At 38.5% G+C, this 26,452-nt stretch overlaps 2 protein-coding genes and 1 long non-coding RNA gene across 3 annotated transcripts; 2 read left to right on the top strand and 1 right to left on the bottom strand.

Annotated features, from left to right (window-relative positions):
* The first annotated feature begins 344 nt into the window (after nucleotides 1-344).
* Nucleotides 345-3,611, top strand: LOC107818203 (uncharacterized). The gene is made up of 2 exons (XM_075224508.1): nucleotides 345-926; nucleotides 2,847-3,611. The coding sequence occupies exons 1-2, from the start codon at nucleotides 345-347 to the stop codon at nucleotides 3,609-3,611; spliced, it is 1,347 nt and encodes a 448-aa protein (XP_075080609.1).
* A 14,032-nt stretch (nucleotides 3,612-17,643) lies between these two features.
* On the bottom strand, nucleotides 17,644-19,926 carry LOC107764675 (uncharacterized). The gene is made up of 2 exons (XM_016583276.2): nucleotides 19,547-19,926; nucleotides 17,644-18,732 (listed from the first exon to the last, which is right to left on the bottom strand). The coding sequence occupies exon 2, from the start codon at nucleotides 18,653-18,655 to the stop codon at nucleotides 18,008-18,010; it is 648 nt and encodes a 215-aa protein (XP_016438762.1). The 5' UTR covers nucleotides 18,656-18,732; nucleotides 19,547-19,926; the 3' UTR covers nucleotides 17,644-18,007.
* Nucleotides 19,927-24,307: 4,381 nt separating this feature from the next.
* Nucleotides 24,308-24,766, top strand: LOC142166583 (uncharacterized). The gene is made up of 3 exons (XR_012696993.1): nucleotides 24,308-24,396; nucleotides 24,485-24,565; nucleotides 24,697-24,766. It is a non-coding gene; the product is annotated as an uncharacterized LOC142166583 (long non-coding RNA).
* The last annotated feature ends 1,686 nt before the right edge of the window (nucleotides 24,767-26,452 follow it).

The following is a 26,452-nucleotide window of genomic DNA, read 5'->3' as shown; positions in this document are numbered from 1 at the left end:
CTTCAGTACGCTTGGTTCAGCACACTTGCTACTTCAGGCCCGTCTACTAGAATACTGAAGTTTTGCGTGATTGTCTTTGCTACTTCAGCCCCTTATGCTGAAGTTACGTGAAAAAATGGGTACGCTTGTAATTTTTTTTGAAAAGCGGACACAAGTTAAAACGTGACCCAGAAAGCGGCTATAGATGCAAATGCCCCGTTTTAATTTCGACGAAGTCCAGTATCCAGTTTGTCGGCCCTTGATTTTCCCCGTGCTCACAATTTTGTAACATCACATCCTGAAGTTTTCCCTCCCGAGTCAGTGTGTGTCCCGACTTCATTTCCGTCACCTATCTGTTTGCGAAAATGCCCCAAAGAAACTTGAGAGACCAAGAAAACCCAACACCCACTCTGAGAAGATCTCCCCGGTTTACTGTTGCTGCTACTGAGATTTCTGATAACGAAGTCCACAAAAATCAGATTGAAGTCTCAAAAAGCTCACAAAAATCCAGTACTAGGCTGCGAAGGTCGCCAAGATTGAGCATTGTAAATCTGCAGAATAATGGTGCGGTAAATAGTATAGAGAGAAGGGTTACACGTAGTTCTACTCGGGACCCACCTGTCAGTGAAGTACTAGGCTATGCTTCCGCTGACAATTCAGTTGAGAAAAGAAAAGGTGATTTAAAGAATGGGCCAAAGATCCCTACACATGCTCAAGAGACTAGTAAAGAAAGTTTAGCTGGCCCATCATCTGAAGTTGCGGTTTGTGGAAAGGATGATAATGGCACGGTAAAGAAAGGCACGGGATTGAAGAGAATGAGAACTAACCAAGGAATGGAGGAGAGCAGTAGTGCTAATGGGTGGACCAACAAACAGGAGCTGGCATTGCAAAATGCTTATTTCGCGGCAAAGGCAACGCCTAACTTCTGGAAGAAAGTTGCTAAGATGGTAATTTGGCTGTGATTTTAAAATTAGCTTATGTTTCATTTTTTGCTTTCTATAATTCTATCTTCATGACAAACTACTTTAGCTGAGCATTGAGCATTTATATACTACTTGATGATTTTTAAGGAAAGTTGTCTCTAGGATTTATGGTTTTAAGTGTCAAAGGCCAGGTATAATCAAAGGTAGGATTCAGGTATGATACGAATTGCCTGCCTGGACGATTTCTGTGTCTTATATTCATACCTACCAAGTGATCTCAGTATATTGGATATGTTTGCACATCAACAGTTTCAATGTAATAAGAAAATGAATTTTGCAAGTATAGGAGCTGATAGGTTGGAGATGGTTTAGTCAATTTTAGTCTGAAATTGGGGCTCTCGGAATTAAGTTGATCTTTGTCCAGGAGAAATTAAGAATGTCAAAAAAGAGTTTCAGATAGTCTTTGGATGGTCTTAAGATGCACGACCGCCCAACCTGTAACCAATCTCAAAGGGTTACATTCACTGTTTCCTCCTTTTCTTTCAAGGGTTCCCTCTCCCTCCCTCCCCTCCTATTGGAAGCTAATGTGCCTGATAGCCTGTTTTCTGCAAAAATGTTGTTGTATAACTTTGGGCCTAGACAAGCGGATTGCCTCTTGAATTTTTACAAAAGTTAATTGGGAGATTTTATTTGTTTACAGAAGAGAAATAGTTGATGGGTAGAGACAATTTCATTTCATCTTTCCCATCAGTAAAAGTACCCGTAAGGAATATTATTCTTACGGGTACTGTAACATCAATGCGGTTGGAGCATCAACATTAGTTCCAGCATTAAGGGAGAAATAGTACAAATTGCATGGGAAGACTGATTAGTGGACTCATTTCATCTGGGGAAAGTGACTTTTAACAAGAACATTTGAAATCTGTGAGCAGCATGACTGTAATGGTGCTGACGAGTAGTACTTGATACTTCAGCCACCCAAGTATCATACTGGTATATCAATCGCTTGATGGTTGTACGAAGGCGTGTCCAAAATAAAAGTTAGGTAGCAAGTTGATAGAGCATAGAACCTTTACTGTAGGAAGAGGGTGAAAGGCTAGTTTCTTGTGAGGCTTGGTGATGCTTCCGAAGCCAGAGGTGATGAACTACAGTGAATGACATCAGGTGATGAAAAAATAAAAAACAGCACTATCTCATTCTATAAAGTAGGACTTTAGTTTGTCCAGCGTAGCACTTATAGGTTTATCCCGTCTTCTTTGACCTTTTTTGTCACTACTCCTGATCATGTCTCTTTTGAAATGAAGTAAAGGACAAAGTAAAGGCCACAGATGATGCTGTCGGACTTGAAGAAAGTTTGGCTGTTGCATTTCATCATTTGACGTAATATTGGGTTTTGGGACTATATCAGCAGATAAGTCAACAGTATTGGGTAGTCAGGTATTGTCTCGCTAGAGGGGTTTATCAGCTGTGACTGGAGGATGTAAACAGGTGCCAAAAGCTAAACTGTTGCTTCGTATTAATATTTTTCCCAAGATGAAACCTATATATGAATGACATGGTAGTGGATTAGCTAGAATTACTTATGTGTGGTATATTTGTTCTTAGATCGAAATATTTTTGCATACCTACAGCTCATTTGGACACAAGCTGCTAACCAACAAGCCTTGAGATCTGAGTAGTAACTTAGTATATACTTCTACTCCTCAGCTTCCAATTAGGATCGCGCTCCACCTAGAAATCCATGAATGTAGATTCTAGGTCCTTTGTTGACATCAATATGTTAGCAAATGGTGCATGTAACCTGTGAATTTTTTGAACACTGCAATTCAAATATGAAAACCAAAGAAAGGTATGGTAGTTACCATTTCTGGCTCGTTTTAGTTTTCCTTGTAATTTTGTGCGACATAAATGGTCATTTCAGTAAACTTTGGACTTGCTTTGCAGGTGCCTGGAAAATCAGCAAAGGAATGTTTTGACAAGATACATTCGGATTTCATGACCCCACCTCAGCCTCAACCACGTTCAAGGGTTAAAAAGATGAACACATCATCACTTTCTCCTTGTGCAACTAAACTGCTCCTGTCCACGGGGAAAACCACCAAAAAGCTCAGATATAGCAAGCCGAAGAGCCATCTCTCACGGAAGAAAGTGAGACAACTACTGCAAAAGCAAAACGACGTAAATCGAGATAAGGAGGCAGACTTCTTCAATGTTCTTGAATCAACAGATCCAACTGCTAGGGCATTTTGCCAGAATAAAGAAATTTTCACCCCAGAGCGCAACGAAGAAGGTTTGCATTATCTTAGAAAGTGCCTGGAGAGATCCTCTTCGGCACATAAAAAGCACCTTTCCCGATTAAGTGGTTCATCAGTAGCAGCTCTTACCAGCCCACCAGTGCTAAAGCCAATTAAGAACAAGGTGCTACATGAGAGGTACATTGATCAGCTACATTGCAGGGAAGCAAAGAGAAAAGCAGCCACTTCAAGATCAGCAAAGGGTCGCCAAAATAAGAATGATCACAAGGATGAGAATATTGTCAGAAAAATGGATGTGATTAAAGTTGCAAAAAATGCTCTCATATCCAAAGCAAGAGATGCAATCGACCAGTTTCAGAATATACAGATACATGCTATGGACATCTTCAATGATGATGATGATGATGATCATGATGAGATTCATAATTCTGATGATGACGCCGAGGATGTCTGATGAAAGGTGGACTTTGACATTTCCACCCCATGATAGTATTCACATTTGTATTGTTAACTCGATTTTCAGTAAGCTAACCCGAACTGTATCACTTTGAGTTAGGATTCAGTCAGTCTCAGGAACATACGTTCTGTAATAAAGCTATTGTGTATATGTGAAGTTGAGTCTCTCTTCTTGAAATTCAGCAATTCTTTAGTAGAGGCATGTGTAGAGTATAATGTATTTCAAGTGATAAGCTACCTGATGAAGTAGAAATATGACATAAAATATAGTAAAATCTCTGATAGGAGACAGTTTGTTACTTCAGTAATAAAAACTAAATATTCTTATAGCTTAATGCTTAGTAGATTTAGAGCGTGTTAGGCCAAGCTGCTTATTTTGAGAAGCACTTTTGTCTCACACTTCATGTTAAAGATCCAATAATTCTAGCAAGACTGGAAAATTTTCTATCTTGTATTAATGCATACAGGCATATTTAAATTACTGCTCCAATTTACTAGCTTGCACCTATACTCTCTCCAAAACACCAGTTGAATTAGGAAAAATTGCACCAATGGAGCAATTCGTGACTTTGACAGATTCAGGCGCCTGCAAAATACAGGAATCTCTAATGTTTTCTTTTCCTGCTACGTAATGAATATAAAGTTGAGTAAGAACCCTATCGTTATTGCATAAATAATAAAGGCAAAATGGCCTCTAGCCACTTAAACTAGTACCTATTTGTCATCCCGGTATATGAACTTTTATTTTTTTCATTTGGACACCTCTACTTGATGAACTGAATACTAATAAACACATCCGACTTGTCCTTCACTCTGTGACATGACTGACACGTCATATACTAAGCCTTTTATTCTTTGACATGTGTAATATGTGGGTCCTACTTTAAAAAAAATTATTTTACCAAATTTTTTATTCTCCCCCTCTTTAAAAAAATAATTTTTTCTTCTTCTTCATAGTCAAAGCTCCTGTCGGTCCACCACCATTCCACCATATTCAATACTCAGCCATCAATAAAAAAAAATTCCATTCTCTTCATCTTAAAAATCATCCTCTCAAAAGACCTCCGAAATCAGTAAAATTAGTCATTGCCTCAACGAGTCACCATTAAAAGGTCAAAAAATTTTATTTACCGCGGACAATCCCTCAAACAAGAAAAAAATTAAAGATGATATTCATTTTAATTTTTTGCAGTGAAACTTTTAATGAAGAAAAATGGTGTCTGTTTTGATTCCCATGGGAGACTCATATTGCGGGTCCTAAGGGTAAGAGTTTGGGGCACATATGTTATTTCTGGTTGAATCTATGGACCCTGAAAGGTGAACACTGGAGGCTCAACATACGGCCATGGTATAGTTGGTTGTGTTGTGGGGCTGATTGCCGCTGCAGAGAACGTTACTGGCGGTGCCCTTGAATCCGGCGCCTGGGGGTGAACCACAGAAGGCATTCCGGGGCCATTAGACGGCATTAGGAGGTGCCTGCATGGGATGAGTGGGTTGGGCACAAGGATGTTGGTAATCCCAAGTGATATCGGGATCAACTCAGGGAACCCAAGGATTGCACTTGGAGATTCCCTACCATTAGACTAGGCGTCCCATATTTTCAACATGTGGAGACGCAACATTCTATTTTCTTCAGTAGCTGCTGATTCTGGTTGCAGAATAGCCGATGTCGGGCTATCCTCAGGACAGTTGATTGGTAGATTGCTTGTGGAGGTCATCTCTGCCTGTGGATCTTGTGAAGGATGGGAAGCCAGACTACCAACAAAACCAACCACCTGAACATAACCTAACTAATTTTCACACACAACAACCTTGTTAGTTTTGAGACATTTAACATATAGGAAATCGCATGTTGGGATGCAATGCACCTAACAATTAAACGCTTCTACCATGTGTTTGAACGGTTACGTGTTTCATCCCGGCCTTTAAATGTTCCTTTCCATTCTCTACCTCTCATTTCCATTTTTGTCTCCCTCTTTTTTTTTTCTTTTTTGAATTTTTCATATCTCGAATCCGATAGGGATTGTCTACGTATCATGATACCGCAAGAATCAGATCTCGCGTAGTTCGGAAAGATTGAGAATGGAGTAAATAAGCTAACTCTTCTTCTTCTTTATTTTACTTTTATAAAACTAAGACATATTTTTTTGAATTTCATTTTTCTTTTTTTTTTTGGAATTTTTGAAGGAAAGACTTTAAAAGAAGAAAGAAAATATTTTTGGCTCTTTTTTTTATTATGATTTTTTTTTGAAATGTTTGAAAGAAAGACTTATAAAGAAGCAAGAAAAATATTTTTTGGGATTTTGATTTGTATTATTTTTCTTTTTCTTTTTCTTTTTGAATTTCTAGGAAAAAGATTTCTAAAGAACGGAAAAATATTTTTTTTTATTTTGATTGATTATTTTTGAATGAAAGACTTCTAAAAATTCTTTTTCTTTTGTTTTGAATTTTGGAAATTTCAAAAGTAAAAAGAAAATATTTTTATTGAATTTCCATTCGTTTTGTCCTTTTTTTTTAAGAAGAAAGAAAATATTTTTGGATTTTGAATGTTGCCTCTAAATTTTCAAAAGAGAGACTTTAAAGGAAGACTTCTAAAGAAAATATATATTTTTTTTTTTTTGAATTTTTGTTTCTGATTTATTTTTTAATTTTTGGAAAAAACAATTCTGAATAAGGGAAAAACATTTTTTTTAAGCAAATAGACTACTAGGTTATTCACCTAGTAGTTCTTATATAGATAATAATTCCCAAATCAGGTCAAAGTTACACAATGTTCTATTGCTACCAAATACAATGTAGCAGTATCATGTAAATAGCAGCCAAAGCAAATCTAGTAATTTGAGCCATCCAATTGTTGCTGACGACGATGAATTTACACACCACTTGCAACCAGCTGTTGTAGCACCTCTCACCAGGCGCCATTTGTTGCAATCCAAGAGGAATAGCATGTATAATTCACAAGTTCTAAAGCAAATCAAATTGGACATATTAAATTTTTGGTCTGAAGAACTCCAAAAGTAGAATCTTCATTTTTGGTTTGATTGAATGTGTGAAGCTCAATGTCTAGCAGCAGCAATGAAGTTCTACAGCAGCAGCATCATAACCCAGTGGAGCATTAGAACATTTGCAATAATCCATTAATATCAGCTGTAGGAGCAGTAGTTGCTGCATAAGAGTAGCAGTAGATGTATTTGCAACAGTAGCAGCTGGATAACTTCATCAAAGGGCATCTGACCATTGAGCCTCCTTTGCATCTGATACAAAGCCAGCTATGTAGGACTCTCCGTTTCCCAGTATAAATGTAGCAGGTGGAATAGTCCCATGAAACTCTGTTGGCAATTAGAGCTCTGTAGTGATATCTTCCAATTTTGCGCACCTGTTGCATCCTGAGATATGCCTTGTTGAAGCATAGTTGTTGTAATTTCTCGAACCAAACCCAGAATGAGCATGGTAATGCTAATACCACTGGGTATTGAGTCGATAAGATTCCAACATTTACTACCTTCTTGATAACAGTAGCATTTGACATGTTTTGGGCAGCAACAGTTCTTGTAGAAGTAGCAGCACAATATGATTTATGTTTCTGAAGTCCAATTGTTGTGTTTCTTAGTGAAACTGGTACATTGATTTGATGTTGATCACTTAAGCATGAGGTTACAAGAAATCCTATTTTCCGATGTCTTAAAAATTCGAGCTTTTCTCTGTATCGTGCAAAATGTAACAAACAAGTTAGTAGTAGAGTTTCTTCCCCCAGCTTCCCGTGTGCTCTGGGACCTCTGAAGATGTGAAAGTTGTGGATGAAAGAGGACTTCTGTTGGGGCTGCATCTTCTTTGAATTATTTTTGTTGGTACAGTACAGAATGGCAAGAGGAATCATTTGTATGATGTATGAGAATTCAACCAGTTGAGCAGCAGCAGTAGAGAAGCATAAAAGAGTAATTGTCGAGCAGCATAACAAAGCCATGTTTGATACTCCATATTTGCAGCATCTTCTTTCACTAATGTGGTAATGCTGTGGGATTCGTGATCTCTTCTCTGAATCCAAGTAATCTTTGATAACCTTCATATGGAGCAGCATCATATTAGTTCCAATTGACAGCATGTCAAGTATTGGTTCCATCTGGACAGTGTGTGTCATAGTACATGTGCTCTGTTTCTTGCCAATCTAATCCTTAGATTTGGTAATTGACTCTGTCTTGATTGATTAGAGTTTTACCAGCACTAGGGAATTCATTGAATGATTCAAATTCAACAGGGCCTTCAGATTGGCAAGATAATCCGCAACTGCATTGCCTTCCCTGAATACGTGCTGAAATATCACATTGAATTGGTCTTTGATTTCCTTAATCCTCCTCAGCTCTTTGCAAATACTCCATTGTACTTCCCACTGTTCATCAATGGTCTTTTTCAAAATTAGTGAGTCAGTTTCAACAATGAGTGGATGCAATTGATTTCTGAAACAGTACGACAGGCCCTCAAGTACTGCCTTAGCCTCAGCTATCATGTTTGTTGCGATCCCTATCTGCTCAGCTTTTGCATAAACCACATCTCCCGCAGAATCCCTCAGACAAAAACCGTATGAGCTTGGTCCTGGATTTCCTCGAGATGCCCCATCGGTATTGCATTTAAACCATCTCACATGTGGAAGCTGCCACGTCACCCTTTTTGTAATAACTACATGTTTATAAGTTTCAAAAAACTTAATCTTGTCTGGCCAAAGAAGAGGGATATTTGACATCCAATTGTACCTAACTTTAGCAAGATAATACAGTGTGTTATTAACCTCATGCACCACTCTGTTAGTAGACGCATTTTTACCTCCGTGTTTTATTGAGTTCCTTCTTTTCCAAAGTTCCCAAGTGATAATTGCTGGTACAGCTTGGAAAAGTGGTTTTAGCTTTGGACAACAGTTAGCATTCCACCATGCTCTAGTCACTTGATTAAGCTAGGGGCGTGCATAAAATCTGAAAAATCGAATTCCGAATCGGGCCGAATTAATTTGGTATTTCGGTTTTGGTTTTTTTGGTATTTCGGCCTAATTCGATATTACATTTTCGGTATTTCGATATTTCGGTACGGTCTTCGGTATTGAACTTTCGATACTTCGGTATACCGAAATACCAAAATATTTTAAGTAAGTCTTCCACCACTTCCCAGTCCAATTTCCTATTTCGCCAGCCCAAATCCAACTTGTTACTTAGCCAGTAAGATTAATCCCAAGTCCAACCCAACTAAGGACCCTAGTTTCACCGTTTCAATCCATCAATGTAATCTTAATCTTTAGGCTTGACAATTATACAAAGAGCAGGAGGTAGGTGTGTACTGCGCCTACGTAATATGCAGCTAAACAAATGACTAGAGAGGTGTAAATTTTGAAATATTTTTATGTAGTCTTGTTAAAGAAAGAATTTTTCTTTAGAGTTGAAGCACTAACATTGAAAATGTGTACTATTAATTAATACATGATTAAATACTTATTTATGCAAGAATATATGTTATAAATACCAGATACATGCATATATGTTTTTCCAGTTTACTTTACTTCACCAAGTAAACCAAAAAGTATCCAACTTATCAAATTCAAGAAGCTTCTATGATGCTTCATTTCACCTGCGCACACCAAAATAGGGCTGATAAGCTTCTTCTGTGATGTCTCAATTGATTTAAAAGCAAGTTACTCATCATTTTCGTCTATTCTAGGAGAGTACCAGAAAAAAATGAAGAGCTTGGCTACGCTAGTCAACAAATCAAGATTTATAATCTCCATAGGAAAAAAGAGATTTTGAAGGGTAATACTTTTGTCCATATTGATTTTTGTTGAGGATTTGCCTGTTCTCTATGCCTCAAGATGTGCCATGCACTCCCAATTGTAAACTTACCTGTTGAAGTTGGCATCCACATAGGTGTGTCCCAGTAGTCATCTGTATTTTCAAAGTGTACCTCTTGTGTGATGTGGTCGGCTATATCTGCCGGGAATGTTTGATCTAGTAGATGATCATCCCAACCATTTTTTGTTCGTAAGTCTGACACTTCTTGTAATTCTTTATTGATGTCGAATTGTGGTGGCACTTGATGATATAGTGGTACAATTTTCGTGCCACATTTGTTGAACCTCTTTTTAATTGCCATAGTGTTTCATGCTCGACCTCATCTCTTGCTTGTAACATTTTCCTCCAAACATGTGATCCTTTCTGAAATTGCACCACAGTAGGAATTTCCTTCTTGCTATTCCACATGAAATTGGACCACAATGACTTCGATGTTCTGAATTTCACCACAGTTTTGCGAACGGTGATTTTGAAATATCAAATAGTGATCTGAACCCCAATCCTCCTTCTTCATTAGGGAGACGTACACAAGTTTAACTATTTTGACCAGTGCATGCTTTCGCCTTCCTCATTGGAGCTCCAAAAGAATCTTGCAAACATCTTGTGTAAGTATGTGATAACATTGTTAGGAGGATCCAAAACAGAAAGAATGTGAGTAGGTAAGCTTTGGAGCACACTAATTATAAGTGTTGCTTTACCTCCAAACGATAGCAGTTTCCCTTTGTAAGAGTGTAGTTTAGTTTTTACCTTTTTTATGAGATCATTGTAGTAATCCTTCCTTCTCCTTTTGTTTGACGTTTTTTTTTTTGTGAATGAAAAGCTTCAGAAAAGAAGAAAAATATTTTTAAATTTTCTAAGGAAAGAATTCTAAGAAGGAATTAAGGAAAGGGAAAATATTTTTTCTTTTTGGATTTTTTGGAAAATTGAGGCCGGAACCGATGAGGTTTATCTACGTATCTCACGTCCGGTGAGAATCAGACCCGCATAGTTCGGCCAGTTTTGACGAAACAGAGGAAATATGACCTTTAAAAATATTGGCTTATTTTTTTTATTTTTTTTTTTTTGCTACAGATGAAGATATGAAGATGTGAAGAACAACTTATGAAGATTTAAAGGATTGATGAACAGATAGACAATTCGAGGGTAATTCGAAATCAGAAAGTAAAAAAGTAAAAAAAAGGAAACCGGAGCTTTTATAGGAAAGAAATAATGAATGTGTGACGTTTCGCATTCGGTACCTACCGAGGATGGTCAACCAGCGGCTGACACGTGTCCGAAGTCAGAGCAACGCGACTGATGGGACGTTTCGACTCGTCGACTTACTTATGACGTACGAAGGAAGGAATTGGGGTCAATTAGTCACTTCTGTCGTTCCTATAAGTCTACTCTCCGAGAGACAACGTGGTTCAAGGCAGACTCAGGTAAAGCCGAGGGATCCCATAGATCAGAGCCCGAGGGGACAAATGCCGCCCCAAAAACTGGACATGGCCAAACATAGGAAGAATCGAGCTCAAGCAAAACAAAGAATCAAGGTTAAATAGAAGACGATTAGAGAGGTCGAATGAGGAGCCGAAATATCCGCCATCAATCGGATATTACGGCGCGGATCGCGCCCGATATTAACTGTAGATCGTGTTTTACTGCAAAAAAAGGAAGAAAATAATTTAGACTTGTACTAGGATTGAAACTCCTCTACTATATAAAGGGGAGAACCTTTTTATTTTTTAACCATTGTCGACACGCATATCAAAACAATATAGTTTACTTTTGTCGTTTGCAAATTGTTCAAAGTGTTCTTCAGTTATTATCTCATAGTTATTATCTCATTCAACTGAAACCGGGCTCCGTTCCGAGGGTTCAATTGGGACCGATTTTAATGTTCAAGTTAGACGCCAGGCGTAACTACTTCTTAGTGTTTGGTTTGATTGTTTTGCTTTCTTTTAATTCAATTATTTGTTATTCTTTGATTATTTCTGTTGAATTAAACCGCGTACAAATTTAATTGTTATTCATTTTAAGGATAAACTAACTATATATATATATATATATATATATATATATATATATATATATATATATATATATATATATTATATGTTAAATTTTTTTGGCTTTGACTTCTTTTAGTGAAAATATTGGCTCTGGCACTACTTTGCCGTAACCGCACCTTATGTGAACTCTTTGAATTTTGATTACATAGAATTTCTTTTGACAGAAAAACAGTACAGCTTTGTAGTCTCTTTCTCTTCATTCACGTGCAGCAACGTGATTTTTGCAAAATGAGTACAAGAGGGAAAGAAATAAAACCAGAAATAAGTATTGTTTATTCGAGGTTTATTTTATTAACCTTCTGGTCCTTTCTCTTCTTGCTGTTTCTTGTTCCAAACTTCGGCCACCAACTGTCATAACTCCTGTTTTGACATTTCGTATACGAGAAGTTTCAAGGATAGAATATATGACTAAGATTTATGTCACACACAGATATTGATTTTTTTTTTTTTGGGACAAATGGCTACTATTCTTTAAATAACATTTGGTACATTTGGAAGAAAATTTTCATTTCGCCAACAAAATGTTCGAACTGCATATACTCTTTTCTTTTCAAACTTCAGCCAAATAATATCCAAACGCTTACTATGGTTATATAGAGCCACTGAGTCGAACCTCCATCCAACATTGTCGTCTTTATTTTCATGATAGCTGTTACGCAACGCCTTCCTGATATTCTTTGGAAGGGCAACGTAAGGCTAAGCAACCGATGTCAGTGCGGTTGCTGTCCGCCAATGAGGTCCTCGCCGCACGCTAGACTAGATTGTCAGTGCCGTGCGGGAAAACCAATGTCATGAGCAATTGCGGAAGCTGAGAGAGAATTGGGTTTTGAATGATGATGATGATTTTATTGATGAATGAAAATGCTGATTACAAAGATGCGGTGTCGAGGGGGAGAGACACCAGAAAATGCTTGCTTGAAATGTTTGATTGTTTGGTCCCCCTTTATAATGCTTAAAAAAAATAAACCAACATTACATGACTAGTCCTAATAAAGCTGTAGAAGCACACTGAAATGAAAATGATGTAAACTAGCCTATGATTACAATGAAAAGGACTTAGATTATTACAAAGTAAAACTAAGTCCGATGGCAGCAACTTTGTCTTGCGGGTCAGGATCTGCGCGCGCGTTGCTGTGGGCGCGCGCGACACTTGATGTGCTGGCCTGAGGCTGGGCACTGGTGCTTGGCATCAGGGTCTGTGCACGAGGCGCTGCTGGAATGGGCCTGCAGCTGGGCGCTGGCGAGGCATCAGGATCTGCGCGCACGGCATTGTCAGGGCGCGCGGCGCTGTTGTCATTGGCCAGCCCTTGGGCGCTGGCGAGAGGCATCGGTAGGGCGACAGAGGCGCATGCGCGCTTGTCACTTGGCGCAGCCAAGACCACGGGGCCGACCATGGCGCTAGGCATTGTGAGGCTTGCTAGGCCGCCATGGGGCGCGGCCAAGGGGTCATGGGGTGTGTCTGGAAAGCAGCCCATGACATTCCCCCCCACCTGAGTTGGCGCCGTCCTCGGAGCCTTATGATGATGATGATGATGATATTTCTGGTGGTTGTTGGATGGGAGGTCTGCGCCCCTCTGTTCTGTGAGCTTGATGTTGTGGCGACGCAATGATTTCATGCGGCTGACATGGAAGACTGGATGGATCTTCCACCAGGATGGAGTTTTTACCTGGTATGTGGACTTCCCAATGCGTTTTTCAATGGGCAGGGGCCCGATGTATTTTTGTTGCAGGCGAGGGTCATGGGTCCTTTCTGCAAACAAGTACAGCTTTGGGATATATAGCATTACTTTGTCCCCTGGTTGATGTTGGGAAAAGCAAAGCTTTTGTTCGGGGAACCTTTTTGCCCACTCTTGGGCCTTGATGAGATAGCTCCGCACTATCCCCATGTTGCGCTCCCATTCGCTCGAGAATTTGGCAGCTCGAGAAGATTTCGGCATGGTTGAGGCATTCACCGTTTGCGGGAGAAGCGGTTGTTGTCCGGTAACAATTTCAAAAGGGCTTTTGTTTGTATGATGGCTCTTTTGAGAATTGAAACACAGTTGAGCAGCATCCAGGAGCTTCACCCAATGCTTCTGTGATCCGGTTGCAAAGTTCCGGAGATATTCCTCCAGCATGTCATTGAACCGGTCTGTCTGGCCATCCGATGGTGGATGGATGTCTGAGTTGTGACTCAATGTTGACCCAAAACACCTAAAGAGATGGGTCCAAAAGTTGCTAGTGAAGCGTGAGTCGCGCCTACTGACAATGTCTTTGGGCAGGCCCCAATGTTTGACAATGTGCGAGAAGAAGAGTCGAGCTGTATCTTCTGCTGATGCATTTTGCGGGGCTGCTATGAAAGTTGCATGGTTTGAGAACTGATCTATGACAACCATGATGGATGCAAGATTGTCGACTTGGGGCAATCCCGTGATGAATCTGAGGGAAACACTTTCCCATGGTCTCTAAGGGACATGTAATGGCTGCGAGGGTCCCGTCTGTGATGAGTGATCCGACTTGTCCTTGTGGCATGGCTGACAAGTCTTCACACGATGAGGAGCGTCACCAGTCTTTTGAGGCCGATGGCATGATGGCTGATTGTTGCTGCGAAGAGTAGCCGGAACCAGGGGTTCATGTCTGTCGACTACCTTCTCCAACTGCATGGCCGAGATGTTTTCAGCGGCCATCTTTATGGGAAAGCATGGTATGGTGCAGGGCTTGGCCCCGTTTTCTCCCATCATCAGGAGCATGTTGGCATATGGTACCGGTATGGTGTTGGTTTGCCTCATGAACTCCAAACCCACTATGATGTCGAAGTCATCTATGATTGCGATGCGCAGGTCGATGCTTCCTTTGTATGGGCCAAGTTTCACTGGGACATTTGTAGTTGTTCCACCCAATGTCTGAGGTGGTGAGTTGATAGCCTTGACGCGGCCTTTGCTCTTTTGTACAACAAGACCTAGGCGCTCTACTTGCGTTGATGACAAGTAGTTGTGGGTGGCACCCGTGTCTATCAAGGCGTGAAGGGGCTTGCCGTTCACTTTCAATTCGACGAACATTAGGGTCCTAGCTTGTTTAGGAGGTCTCTCGTCCATCTTTTCTTTCCCTTTCTTGGTGATCGGGACTGATGTTTTCTTAGGAGGACATGCACTGGTCCCCGCTAAGGCATGTGGGATAGAGCCAACAATTGCATTGAAGGCGCCTACCTGGTCGTCTTCGAATGTGTCTGATGCATTTGTCCCATCCTTGACAGTCTGATGAGCATTGACCTTGATGTTTGGGCATTCATTGTTCCAATGTGCCCCGCCGCAATGACGGCATTCTGAGGGAGGCTTTCTCCCCTGATTGTTGTTGATGGATGCAACACTGTTGCTGTTGGAGGGAGGAGTCTTAGTTTTGGATGCACTCCGATCTCCCCCACTTTTGCTTGGGCCACCATTGCTGGGATGGTGCCCGTTGAATCCCCCTCGGACAGACGGTTGGGGCCTGTCGTTCTGAGTTCCCAAATGATAATCGCCAAGGCATTCTGCAGCTTGAATGGCCTTGGGCAGGGTGTCTACCCGTTGTCGCTGTAGTTCCATACGGGCATGAGGTTTCAAACCTTCTATGAATGCGAAGAGTTTGTCTTTGTCCCCCATGTCACGTATGTTTAGCATGAGTGCGGAGAATTCGCGCACGTACTCCCGCACTGATTTTGTGTGGCGGAGGTCCCGTAGCTTTCTCCTTGCATTGTATTCCACATTTTCGGGGAAGAACTGCAGGCGTATGGCTACCTTCAATTCATCCCATGTCTGGAGAGTATCTTCACCGGCCTTGATGGCTTCGTATTTGACCCGCCACCAAAGTTTGGCATCGCCCTGAAGATATATAGCAACAGTCACTACCTTTTTGGATTCTTCCAAATGGCCCACGGCATCGAAGTATTGTTCGATGTCGAAGATGAAGTTTTCCCCTTCTTTAGCATCCCGGGATCCGTCGTATGGCTTTGGCTCCGGTATCTTAAGTTTTTGTGGAATGGGGGTGAGATTTGTTGCACCCCTAATGTGGTTGTCGCATTCTCGAAGTAGGCTCTGTAAGGCAGCATTGACAACATTGAGCTTGTCTGTCAAGTTGTTTATGGTTTGCTGCATGGCAGTTAGTCTGTTTGCCTCTTGTTGCTGATGGGCTAAATCGTCGGCACGCTCCTGTTGGAGGTCCTCAAATTTTCCATGAATATTGGCAGTTTCGATGGCTGCCGTTTGTCGGTCCTTGTCAGAGACACGACTGATGTTTGCAATGTCATTTTCCGCCTGCCGTATTCGGCGGTCCAGGTCGTCCAACCTTTGCACCAGGTTGTTGTTTTGATCAGGCACCGTATCCACGATGGGTCGTAATCGATCAACCGTCTCTTCTAGGGATGCTAGACGCTCCCCATGATTCACCATGGTCAGAAATGGTGATGATGGCAAATGTGTTCCCTCGTCCGATGTCGAGCCTAGGCTCTGATACCAACTGTTACGCAACGCCTTCCTGATGTTCTTTGGAAGGGCAACGTAAGGCTAAGCAACCGATGTCAGTGCGGTTGTTGTCCGCCAATGAGGTCCTCGCCGCACGCTAGACTAGATTGTCAGTGCCGTGCGGGAAAACCAATGTCATGAGCAATTGCGGAAGCTGAGAGAGAATTGGGTTTTGAATGATGATGATGATTTTATTGATGAATGAAAATGTTGATTACAATAATGCGGTGTCGAGGGGGAGAGACACCAGAAAATGCTTGCTTGAAATGTTTGATTGTTTGGTCCCCCTTTATAATGCTTCAAAAAAATAAACCAATATTACATGACTAGTCCTAATAAAGCTGTAGAAGCACACTGAAATGAAAATGATGTAAACTAGCCTATGATTACAATGAAAAGGACTTAGATTATTACAAAGTAAAACTAAGTCTGATGGCAGCAACTTTGTCTTGCGGGTCAGGATCTGCGCGCGCGTTGCTGTGGGCGCGCGCGACACTTGATGTGCTGGCCTGAGGCTGGGCACTGGTGCTTGGCATCAGGGTCTGTGCGCGAGGCGCTGCTGGAATGAGCCTGCAGCTGGGCGCTGGCGAGGCATCAGGATCTGCGCGCGCGGCGCTGTTGTCATTGGCCAGCCCTTTGGCGCTGGCGAGAGGCATCGGTGGGGCGACAGAGGCGCATGCGCGCTTGTCACTTGGCGCAGCCAAGACCACGGGGCCGACCATGGCGTTAGGCATTGTGAGGCTTGCTAAGCCGCCATGGGGCGCGGCCAAGGGGTCATGGGGCGTGTCTGGAAAGCAGCCCATGACATTTTCATTTCGCCAACAAAATGTTCGAACTGCATATACTCTTTTCTTTTCAAACTTCAGCCAAATAATATCCAAACGCTTACTATGGTTATATAGAGCCACTGAGTCGAACCTCCATCCAACATTGTCGTCTTTATTTTCATGATAGCGCATGTCTGAATCTCTGTCTTGTCTATATGTCGAACTTTTAATATTAGACTAACTTAACGATGGTTGTGAAAAATCCTGTGTTGATCAAATTGGTAACCGATATTTGACTGAATGGCTATGTTGTGTACTCGCTGTACCATACCATAGCCCCAATTCCAACGTTAAATCGCAAAAATATGCAGACACCAGTATGAAGACGGACATAGCCAAATTAGTAAGATTGTTAAGGGTTCACCTTGGACTCTCTTTGAGGAATCTCCTCTTTGACATACATATGTTTTAGAAATTGTATAGTATAGTATAGAGATAAGTACGAGATTTAGAACCACTAATTTATCATAGAAGACAAAATATAGACATTGGAATGATACATATCACATTGAAGTAAAATGAACATAAAAAGCTCATATAGCTAACCCCAAATAGTTTGGCGAATGAAAACATACTCATAGTAGCTTATCTAGCAACGTCAGTTTTAGTCTTGAACTAAGCCCACTATTAATGTCACTTTGTGTCTTTTCATGAGATGAGGGTGTGTTTACATCAGCTATCCTCCTCATTTTGTGTACTAGGGTATAGTTAAGTTCCAGGAAATCATACCAACACAAAATGTACTTTACAAGAGTAACCATAAAGCTAATTAAAGCAAATCCCTAGCTAAGCATTCTGCATACAACATTCAGCATTTCTATTAATTAATCAAGGATTCTGCATAAGGAATAAAGTCAAGCTTAAGCTTTCTGCATAGAATATATCAAAACAAAAGAGAAAAGTTCACGCCTTTCGTGCATTAGATATCAATGAGCACTGTAACAACACATTTCCTTCCAAACCAGCCACCCATAAGAAAAGAATCATTAATCCCGTATTACAGCCAATTACAAGAGTAGACTACAACTAAGTCGCATTCCTTCTGCTAAGCATGTCAATCAAAAATGATGGACACAATTATTTGTGAGCTACAGCTGAGGGGTTTCAGGAAAGGAAAGAAAAGTAGACTACAAAAACGCAAAGCCTAATGAAGCATAATTTAGTTTTCAAATACTTTTGGATTAACTCAGTATCAAACCAAATGTCTTGTTCATTATCATTCCAGAACAACCTTTGCTCCAACAGCTTTCATCTTCTCAATGATTTGTTCTCCTTCTTCTTTCGACACCCCCTTCTTAAAAATAGCAGGAGTCTTTTCGACTAACTCCTTCGCTTCCTTGAGTCCCAACTCAGTACAACTGCGGACCTCTTTGATTATCTTTATCTTTTGAGCAGCATCAAATGATTCCAGTTTAAGTTCAAAAACAGTTTTCTCTGGTTTCTTTTCTTCCTTGGCTGCTTCCGGTCCCTTCATAGCTGCTGCTGCCAATCCAGCAGCTCCTGCCTTCATAACACCGACCATTGGTTGCTCAGTCATACCCAACCTCTTCATAATAATGGAAGACAGTTCTGCAACTTCAACCAATGTTAGTCCTGAAACTTCATCTACAAGCTTCCATACCCTCTCGGATGGAGGACTACGATGCTCAGTAGGATCAAAAGTTGCAGGATCATAATCAGCCGGAAGCTTTCTCTGGTCAATCTCTACTTCTTCCTTGTCTTCCTCCTCTTTCCTGGCAGGCTGAGAAAAGTGTCGAGTAAACACAGATGAGGTAATGAAACAGGAGTCAGCTACATTCGATCGAACCGATTGTCTCAAGAGTACACCAGGCAAACGATGCCTCAGACGTGAAATCAAACTCATTTCTCAATTCTGCTATACAGGGAACTGAACTAGAAAGCAACCATCTATCTGATTCCGAAGAAAGGTCAATCAATAGCCTGTGAAGACCAAAATGCAAAATTTAAAATCATATGCGAGTATATAACTATTCCACTTTCAGACCATATAGTGGTACTACTAAAGGATCAAAAAGAAAAAGTAACAAGTGCCACACTGTGAATGAGAAACAAGTTAGTAAGCGCATATATTATACACAGCTCAATACCTTATATAGACATTACGCTAAGAATGTAATTTCTTCTGAAAATCATGGCAGAAAGAGGCTTAACAAAATTATATTCTTTCAATTAACGATACCAGTGGCCTATTCCTGACGAATGAAACACAGCAGTAAACATTTTGGAACCCCATCCTTTTTATTTTGTCCTTGACACTTATGAATAACTTTGTAGATGCATCAAACCCATCACAATGACCAAATAGTAATACATACTTCACGTTCTAACTAAGCTACAGAAGCAATTACAACTTATGTCTTTCTATTTCCCTAACAGATTCTAAATTCACAAGGAGACAACTATCATTAACCATACAGCTCAAAACAAAACCCACTTGGAATTAGTTTAATCCTGTAAGTTCACCTTAAGCATGAATAACTGCTTTTAGGAAACGGGTTCTGACAACAAACCGTATCAATTTAATCAACCATTACTTAACAATTTTGTTTTTTTGCATTTAAATGAAACGTGTATTATTAATCAGACCTCAAGTTATTAATCAAAGGAAGGAGACTTAAGCAGATTTGGAAACTAAACAGACCAGATCTAAAAGATCAATCACACACTGAATATGAACAACTCGTGTTTTATTCCCAAGCTCGAAATGAAGGATAACAAATGAAAATTCACATACCTAATAGCAGAAAAACGAATGAACTCAACCAAATGAAGGTCGGAAGTTGTAGAATTGAAACTCAGCAACTTGAGGCAAACGAGTCCAGCAACAAACAACAGCTCTTCAATCCAACAGCTTCAAATTCCCTTTTTGATCATTTGTTTTGTTTCGTTTTGTTTATGGGAATTTTTTTTGTTCTTTTTCTTTTTCAAATCTGGAACTCGGATTTTTCTTTTCTTTTTTTTTTTGAATCCAGAACTCTTTTTAGCTTTGTTCCATGAGAGATTAGTGTGTGGGTGAAGTGAAGAGAACGAACAAAGGACGGAATGAGGAGGGAGAAAGCAGCGGCAGCTCGCTTAGAGAAAATGAGGTGTCAGTCTGTTTCTCTGGTGTGTGTGAAGAAAGAAGAAGGAGAGGGAGGGGGTGACGGCTAGGGTTTTTATATTTTGAGTGAGGGGAAAGCTGCTTACTAATAGGGCTGGCCCAAAATAGGGCGGATTTTGACAATTGGGCTGCCGAAAATGCTTGGCCCAAATAGCTGCCCTTCCCTTCTCTCTTCAACAAATAATCAAGTTTAAACCGTAGCCATTTTAACTCCATATTCCAAATTAAGCCTATTTTGCAAAATTAACCTACTTACTACTATTATTTTCTATCAATTAGCTAATTAATTATCTTACCAATGTAAACTAGTAAAATCATTAGTTTTATAACCAAAGCTAAAATGTAAAAATGACTATATATTTTTTGTGATTTTCGTTTGATAATCTATACTCTATATATTATATTAAAAGCACGAAAGCCCTCAGCAAAATATCGTTCGCTTTTTTTATCATTGTAAAGTAGAGTTCACATTAGACAAAATAGTCATTTGAATTGAAATCAACTAAAATTTTGGTTATTAAATGTTTTTTATTTGAGTTATTTAAGATATCCTAATATATTTAGAACTTTTGAAGTTTACTATAATTATAGAAGAATTAACCTACTAATTATACAACTTTGACTTTTTCTACACCTTTTTACCCCCAAAAGAATCGTATTTTAGACTATACAAATAGTTAGGAAATTTTATTCAATTTTAATTCCTACAAAATTGCGTAAGAAGGGAAATGTATCTGTTTTTGTTATGAAATTCTTTTCTTGAAATTGCTGAAGAGCCTTTGGAAACTTTCTCTTCCTTTCTGATAACCAAAAAATAGCAAAATAATATTTTATTGTTAATTTGATCCTTTGAAAAATGTTCATTAACCTTTTTTTGTTTTATGTCAAAGTATCAAAACATTTTTTACCGAAAACAAAATATATCCTAAACGTAAATAAAAAGTTATCTCTTCAAGAAAAGACGAAATTATCCTAAAAGTATTTTGTAATTTCTAATTTAAATAAAAAAGATATATACTGGGTGTAACTATAATAGGGATTTTTACCTATCTATACCATATATCAAAATTTATTACCCTCAATGTTTAATGTTTGTGTTTATTACATTTAAGCATACCAAATTATCATTTCTATACCATAATTCAAATTAGGGATATAATTAAGGGTTCATTTTTATTAGGCATAATTATAGGACTGTATCTTCACGTTATTTGGTTTACCCGCCCCTCTCTCCTCCCCCCCCCACCCCCTACGATTTACCTTCAGTTCCCCACCCCCACAATTTACCTTCAGTTTTTCCTCCATTCTCGTACAATCTCTTATCACCCACAATTACCATCACTTTCTTCTCCACTTAATTACCTTCAGTTGATAGTATCCCCCACGATTTGAATTCACTTCCATCTTTGTCTTCAACTCCTAAATCATGAAAAAAACCAACACTCCCCAAAACAAATCATCAAAAGCTATATTAAGCTGATATTCCAACCTTTGATTTGGGTGTTTTAACACCAAAATCACCACCAAAAAACCCACAAACGACGCATGCAAGTGAACAAACTACTGGTATTTCATCTCCTAGACAAATTCGTGCGGAAATGAGAAGCAAGCATTTGCACGATGTTGATGTTGGTGGAGTTGATAAACTAGTCGACAATCAACTGAAACGCAAGGGGAAAGAGTTGAGTGTAGATGACGATTTTGTAGATGATTCTCCCAAAGTTCCATCTGTGAAAAAACACAAGGTCTCTCCTTCTTCATCAAAACCAAAGAAGAAGAAACCCTCAAAAAAAGTACCAAAATTGGTTAAGGAAAAAATTTCAATAAAGGTAAACACTATTTATGTTTCCTCACTGTTTTGTAGTTTGATTTTGGTTGTAAAAATCTGTTGTTCAAGTGTTAATTTAGTGTTCAAGTGTTTTTTGGCCAAATGTGGTATTGTCCTAATTTTGTAGATTATTTTTCATAATTTTGTAGGTTTAATGGAACTGTTATTATTAGACAGTGTATATTGTAGTTAGTTTGTAGTTGATTTGTAGTCTGATCGTTAAATTGTAGAGATGGTATTTTTCATTGCAACCTATATTGCTGCTACATTTAACTTCATTCTAAATACAATTTATCTACATGTTGTGAGTTACTTGAAGTAACTGTTACATTCTGTAGATAATGTTTACAAGTGCATTGTTCTTCTTTGATTGTTCAAGTGTATTTTGGTAAAATGTGGTGTTGTCCTAATTTTGTAGATTCTTTGTCTCAATTTTGTAGTCTAATTGGAACTGTGACTCTTAGACAGTGTATAAATGTAGTTAGTTTGTAGTTGATGTGTAGTCTGATGGTTAAATTGTAGATATGATATTTTTTATTGTAACCTGTATAGCTCATATATTTAACTTCATTCTAACTACAGTTAATCTACATTTATGTGAGATACTTGAAGTAACTGTTACATCCTGTAGATTCTTTATCTCAATTTTGTAGTTTAATTGGAACTGTGACTCTTAGACAGTGTATAAATGTAGTTAGTTTGTAGTTGATGTGTAGTCTGATGGTTAAATTGTAGATATGTTATTTTTTATTGTAGCCTGTATAGCTCATATATTTAACTTCATTCTAACTACAGTTAATCTACATTTATGTGACATACTTGAAGTAACTGTTACATCCTGTAGATAATATTTACACGTGCATTGTTCTTCTGTTATTGTTTTGTAGTTATAGGTGTGGGTAGGCTATTCTTCTTCTAGTTATATTTTGTATTTGTCATGTAGTTATATGTAGATTACTGTTTCCTTTTTATGCAAACTACTAATGTTCATTAATTTTATATTTTCTACAGAATGGACCTTACTTTGCACAACAAAATGTTGATTATGGTGTGCTTAGATTCCACAGTTTGTGTGATCCTAGCATACCTAGCCAGATACAAGCTTTACTCTCTCCGAGTGCTTTAAGGGTTTTCAGAAAAACTTGTTTTGGTTACTTATTAGGTCTCCCCAAAATCTGTATGCAAAACCAATCACTTCATCTTCTGATGAAGTATGAATTGACAAAGTCTACTGACTCATATTTTTCAGTACTATTTAAGGGTGAAAAATTGAATTTTTCCTTGAGAGAATTTGGGTTGATAACTGGTCTTAATTGTGTGAATAAGTTTTCAGACTATGGTTACACTTCCACCTATGTTAGCCCTTTAATGAATACATATTTTCCGAACAAAGAAAGGGTTGAGAAATGACATTTGAAAAAAGTAGTGACTAATAAAGCATGGGCAAACGATGTGGATGCGGTGAAGTTGTGCATTCTTTATATGTTGGAATTTTTTGTTTGTCCTTCTGATAAAGACCATGTGACTTTCATAGACAAGTTTATGTTCTTTCCAATAGAGTCTGGTAATTTTGAGTCATACCCATGGGGTATCAAATCCTTCAAGCAGGTTATTGAATCTGTCTGACATCATCTTAATCTCCATGTACATTCTTATCTGATACGGGGATACTCATTAGCCTTGCAAGTGTGGCTATATGAGTGTTGCTCGTCCGTCAGCACCGAGCTTTCTACGAGATGTTCTGAATCTATACCTCGCATTTTAAGATGGTCAGCTACAAAGGGGCAGATTTGGTTAACTGCAATTGAAGAGAAGATGATCAAGCCTGAGTGGATCAAGGTATTTTTTTCCACTTTTGTATGATGCTACAATTACATTCATAATAACTACATTGAATCTACATTTTTTTGTCACTTGAATTAACTGTTATTTTCATCATTCAATTCACAAACATGATTGAATCTGGAGAAGAGCTTGGAGTGCTTAATCTGCCAGACAAGATTCAATATGAAGATGAACATGGTGCTCAACCATCACATGTTCCAACTGCTGCTTCTCCATCATTTGAACCCAAATATACAGATTGTCAAGAGGACATTGAATCTATCAGTAGCAAGCTCAGGAAGTTGGAAAAGGGGATTGTGCAGGTATTATGAATAACTACAATATATTGACATAATTTGCTACATTTTGACTTCATTACATAACAATTATAGTATGTTATACATTATAGTTAATTTGTGATATAAATCTATAACAATTATAGTTTGTTGAATTGTAGTGTAACTGTAGCAGTTAGAATAAGATTACCAACTAATTATATATTTAATTTTTAGGTTGATGTAAAGTTAGATGCCTATAGGAAGGATGTTTTTGAGGAACTCTCAAGCCTTCGAGAGTTCATAGATCAATCTTTGAAGGGTGTTATGAATGTGATAAACAAGAGGTTTGATTTGGACGAGTCAAAGGTAAGAATTTATATATAATTTTGTACTAAGACTAATTAAGACATATGAATAAAGTAGTCTCAAATATTCCCCAAAATTGTAGTTTGCTCGTAGTTCAACAAAAAATAATTACCAACATCAAGGAGATAACAACCAGCAATTCCAGTTCAATGCTGGTGATCAACTGCATGGAAGCACAAGCAATACAGGTATCTACAAAATTCCTGCATACATATCTACAAATTTCAAGACAACATTATTAAATTATACTAATCATTTTTTTACTATGTGTTGCAGCTACAATTTCTCCAGAACATTTTCAACCACATGTTGACTTATATCCTGACTTCCAAGAAGCAGCTGAGGCATATAAAGCAGGTACAGAACCATTCCTTCATTACAATAAGGTTTTTATGCAAAATTTTAATAATTTACACCTTAACTACATATTCCTACATATATCTACAATTCTCATTCCCAATTATTCATTCAAGCTGATGTTTTACCAGAACATCTACAAGGAAATATTGAGGAAGAACCAGTAATTGATGAAGTGGCTGAGCCACAACAAGCAGGTAATATATTCTCTATATTCTCTATAGCTCCATAATACTATTCATATCTACATAGATCTACACTTATCTACAGAAGGTGAAGTTCCACAGTCGCCAATTCACGGTGTGACTGTGACTGAAGTTGTTCCTGAAGACATTGATAAAAAAGTTGTTCCTGAAGGCATTGAAAACAAAGGTTTGACATTGGATGACTTTGAGCTGCCAGAAAACTTATCACAGTTGGTCATGTATGGCGAGCCCATACGAGATGAATCAACCCCTGTTCATCCCGGTAGAACAAGGCAACCGGGAAAACATGCACGATCACCTTTCACATCTTTGTATAGTTCTGGAGGCAGCACATCTGTTGGACCTAAATTTTTTTACCTCAAGCACCCCTTCACAAGTGTCATAGGTGAAAATGTAGATCCTGAATTGACAGAAAGGTTCACCAACTGGTTATACATTCGTAGTGATAAAGTATTTAGGAGGTATGAATGCTTCATTTTACACTGTCTGTTCACCATTTTTATACTTTAAAATTGTAATTCATTTTGTAAATTTTTTGTATTTGATCATCTTTTTTTTGTTATTATAGGAGGAAATATTACTTTTCCAAGAAGGATAACCAAATCAATCCTTGGTTGGATTTTGGTTGTGAAAAGATTGATAAGAAGGACTGATTTTATGACCTTGCTCACCCCGGACAAGTCATCAATAACACAGTAAGTATAAAGAACATAATCATTCACAATATCTGTTTTGTCTTCAGCTGTGTAGTGTAATTGTAGTTTATTTTTCAACTATGATGTGTAATTGTAGTAATATTGTAGACAACATATATATGTTACTATATTTATGTCTCAGCTGTGAAATTTTGCTTTTTATGGACCTTATGTATCATATGTGATGATGATTGTATGTACAAACTGGAATTTTGGTACTTTTGACTGACTTGGAATCTCTGTGTACCACAACTGTAGTTACCTTGTAGTAATATTGTAGAGCTTGTGATTGTGCCTATTAATATTAACTGTAGGTTGAACTTGCTGATTATTGGGAGCTTAAGTTAGGTGGTATGTTTCATTTGTTCCTCTGTATAGTGAATAAATGTAGACAGTGCATAAATATAGTTAATGTGTAGTTGTTTTGTAGTCTGATGGGTCAATTGTACATATAGTACTTGTTCACTATGGTTCATACAAACTACAATTAAATTACATTTTGTGAGGAACTTGGACTAACTGTTATATTTCTGTAGTTATAGTGTAGCTAATTTGCAGCAATCTGTTAGAGTTTTTAATAAATTCAAATTGTAGTTAATCTGTAGCTATCTTGTAGACAAGTGTGGTTACACCGTACCTTATTGTATATGTTTATTCTATTTTGGCAGCACATTGATGTTATTATGTATTATCTGCGAAAAAGAGGCAAATATGGCCCCAACAATAATACTAGGTTCACAACCACGGATTGCTTGTTCAAGACAAAGATTGAAAGAATCTATGACAAGTTCATAAGTTCTCCACCGGAACAAAGGTATTCGGTTGTTAAACCCGAGGATGATGTTGGAGAATATATTCTTGGGTACAGAATTCTTGCTAATGTTGCCTGGGATCTTGTTGACTATATGCTCATGCCTGTGAACCTTGTAGAGAACTTCCATTGGTTGTTGCTAGTTTTTGACATAAAGGACAGACAACTTTATGTT

The sequence above is a fragment of the Nicotiana tabacum genome, chromosome 11 (genome assembly GCF_000715075.1).
Source record: "Nicotiana tabacum cultivar K326 chromosome 11, ASM71507v2, whole genome shotgun sequence".
Taxonomy (NCBI): domain Eukaryota; kingdom Viridiplantae; phylum Streptophyta; class Magnoliopsida; order Solanales; family Solanaceae; genus Nicotiana; species Nicotiana tabacum.
Note: the sequence above shows the minus strand (reverse complement) of the source record. Positions and strands in the feature narration are given on the sequence as shown.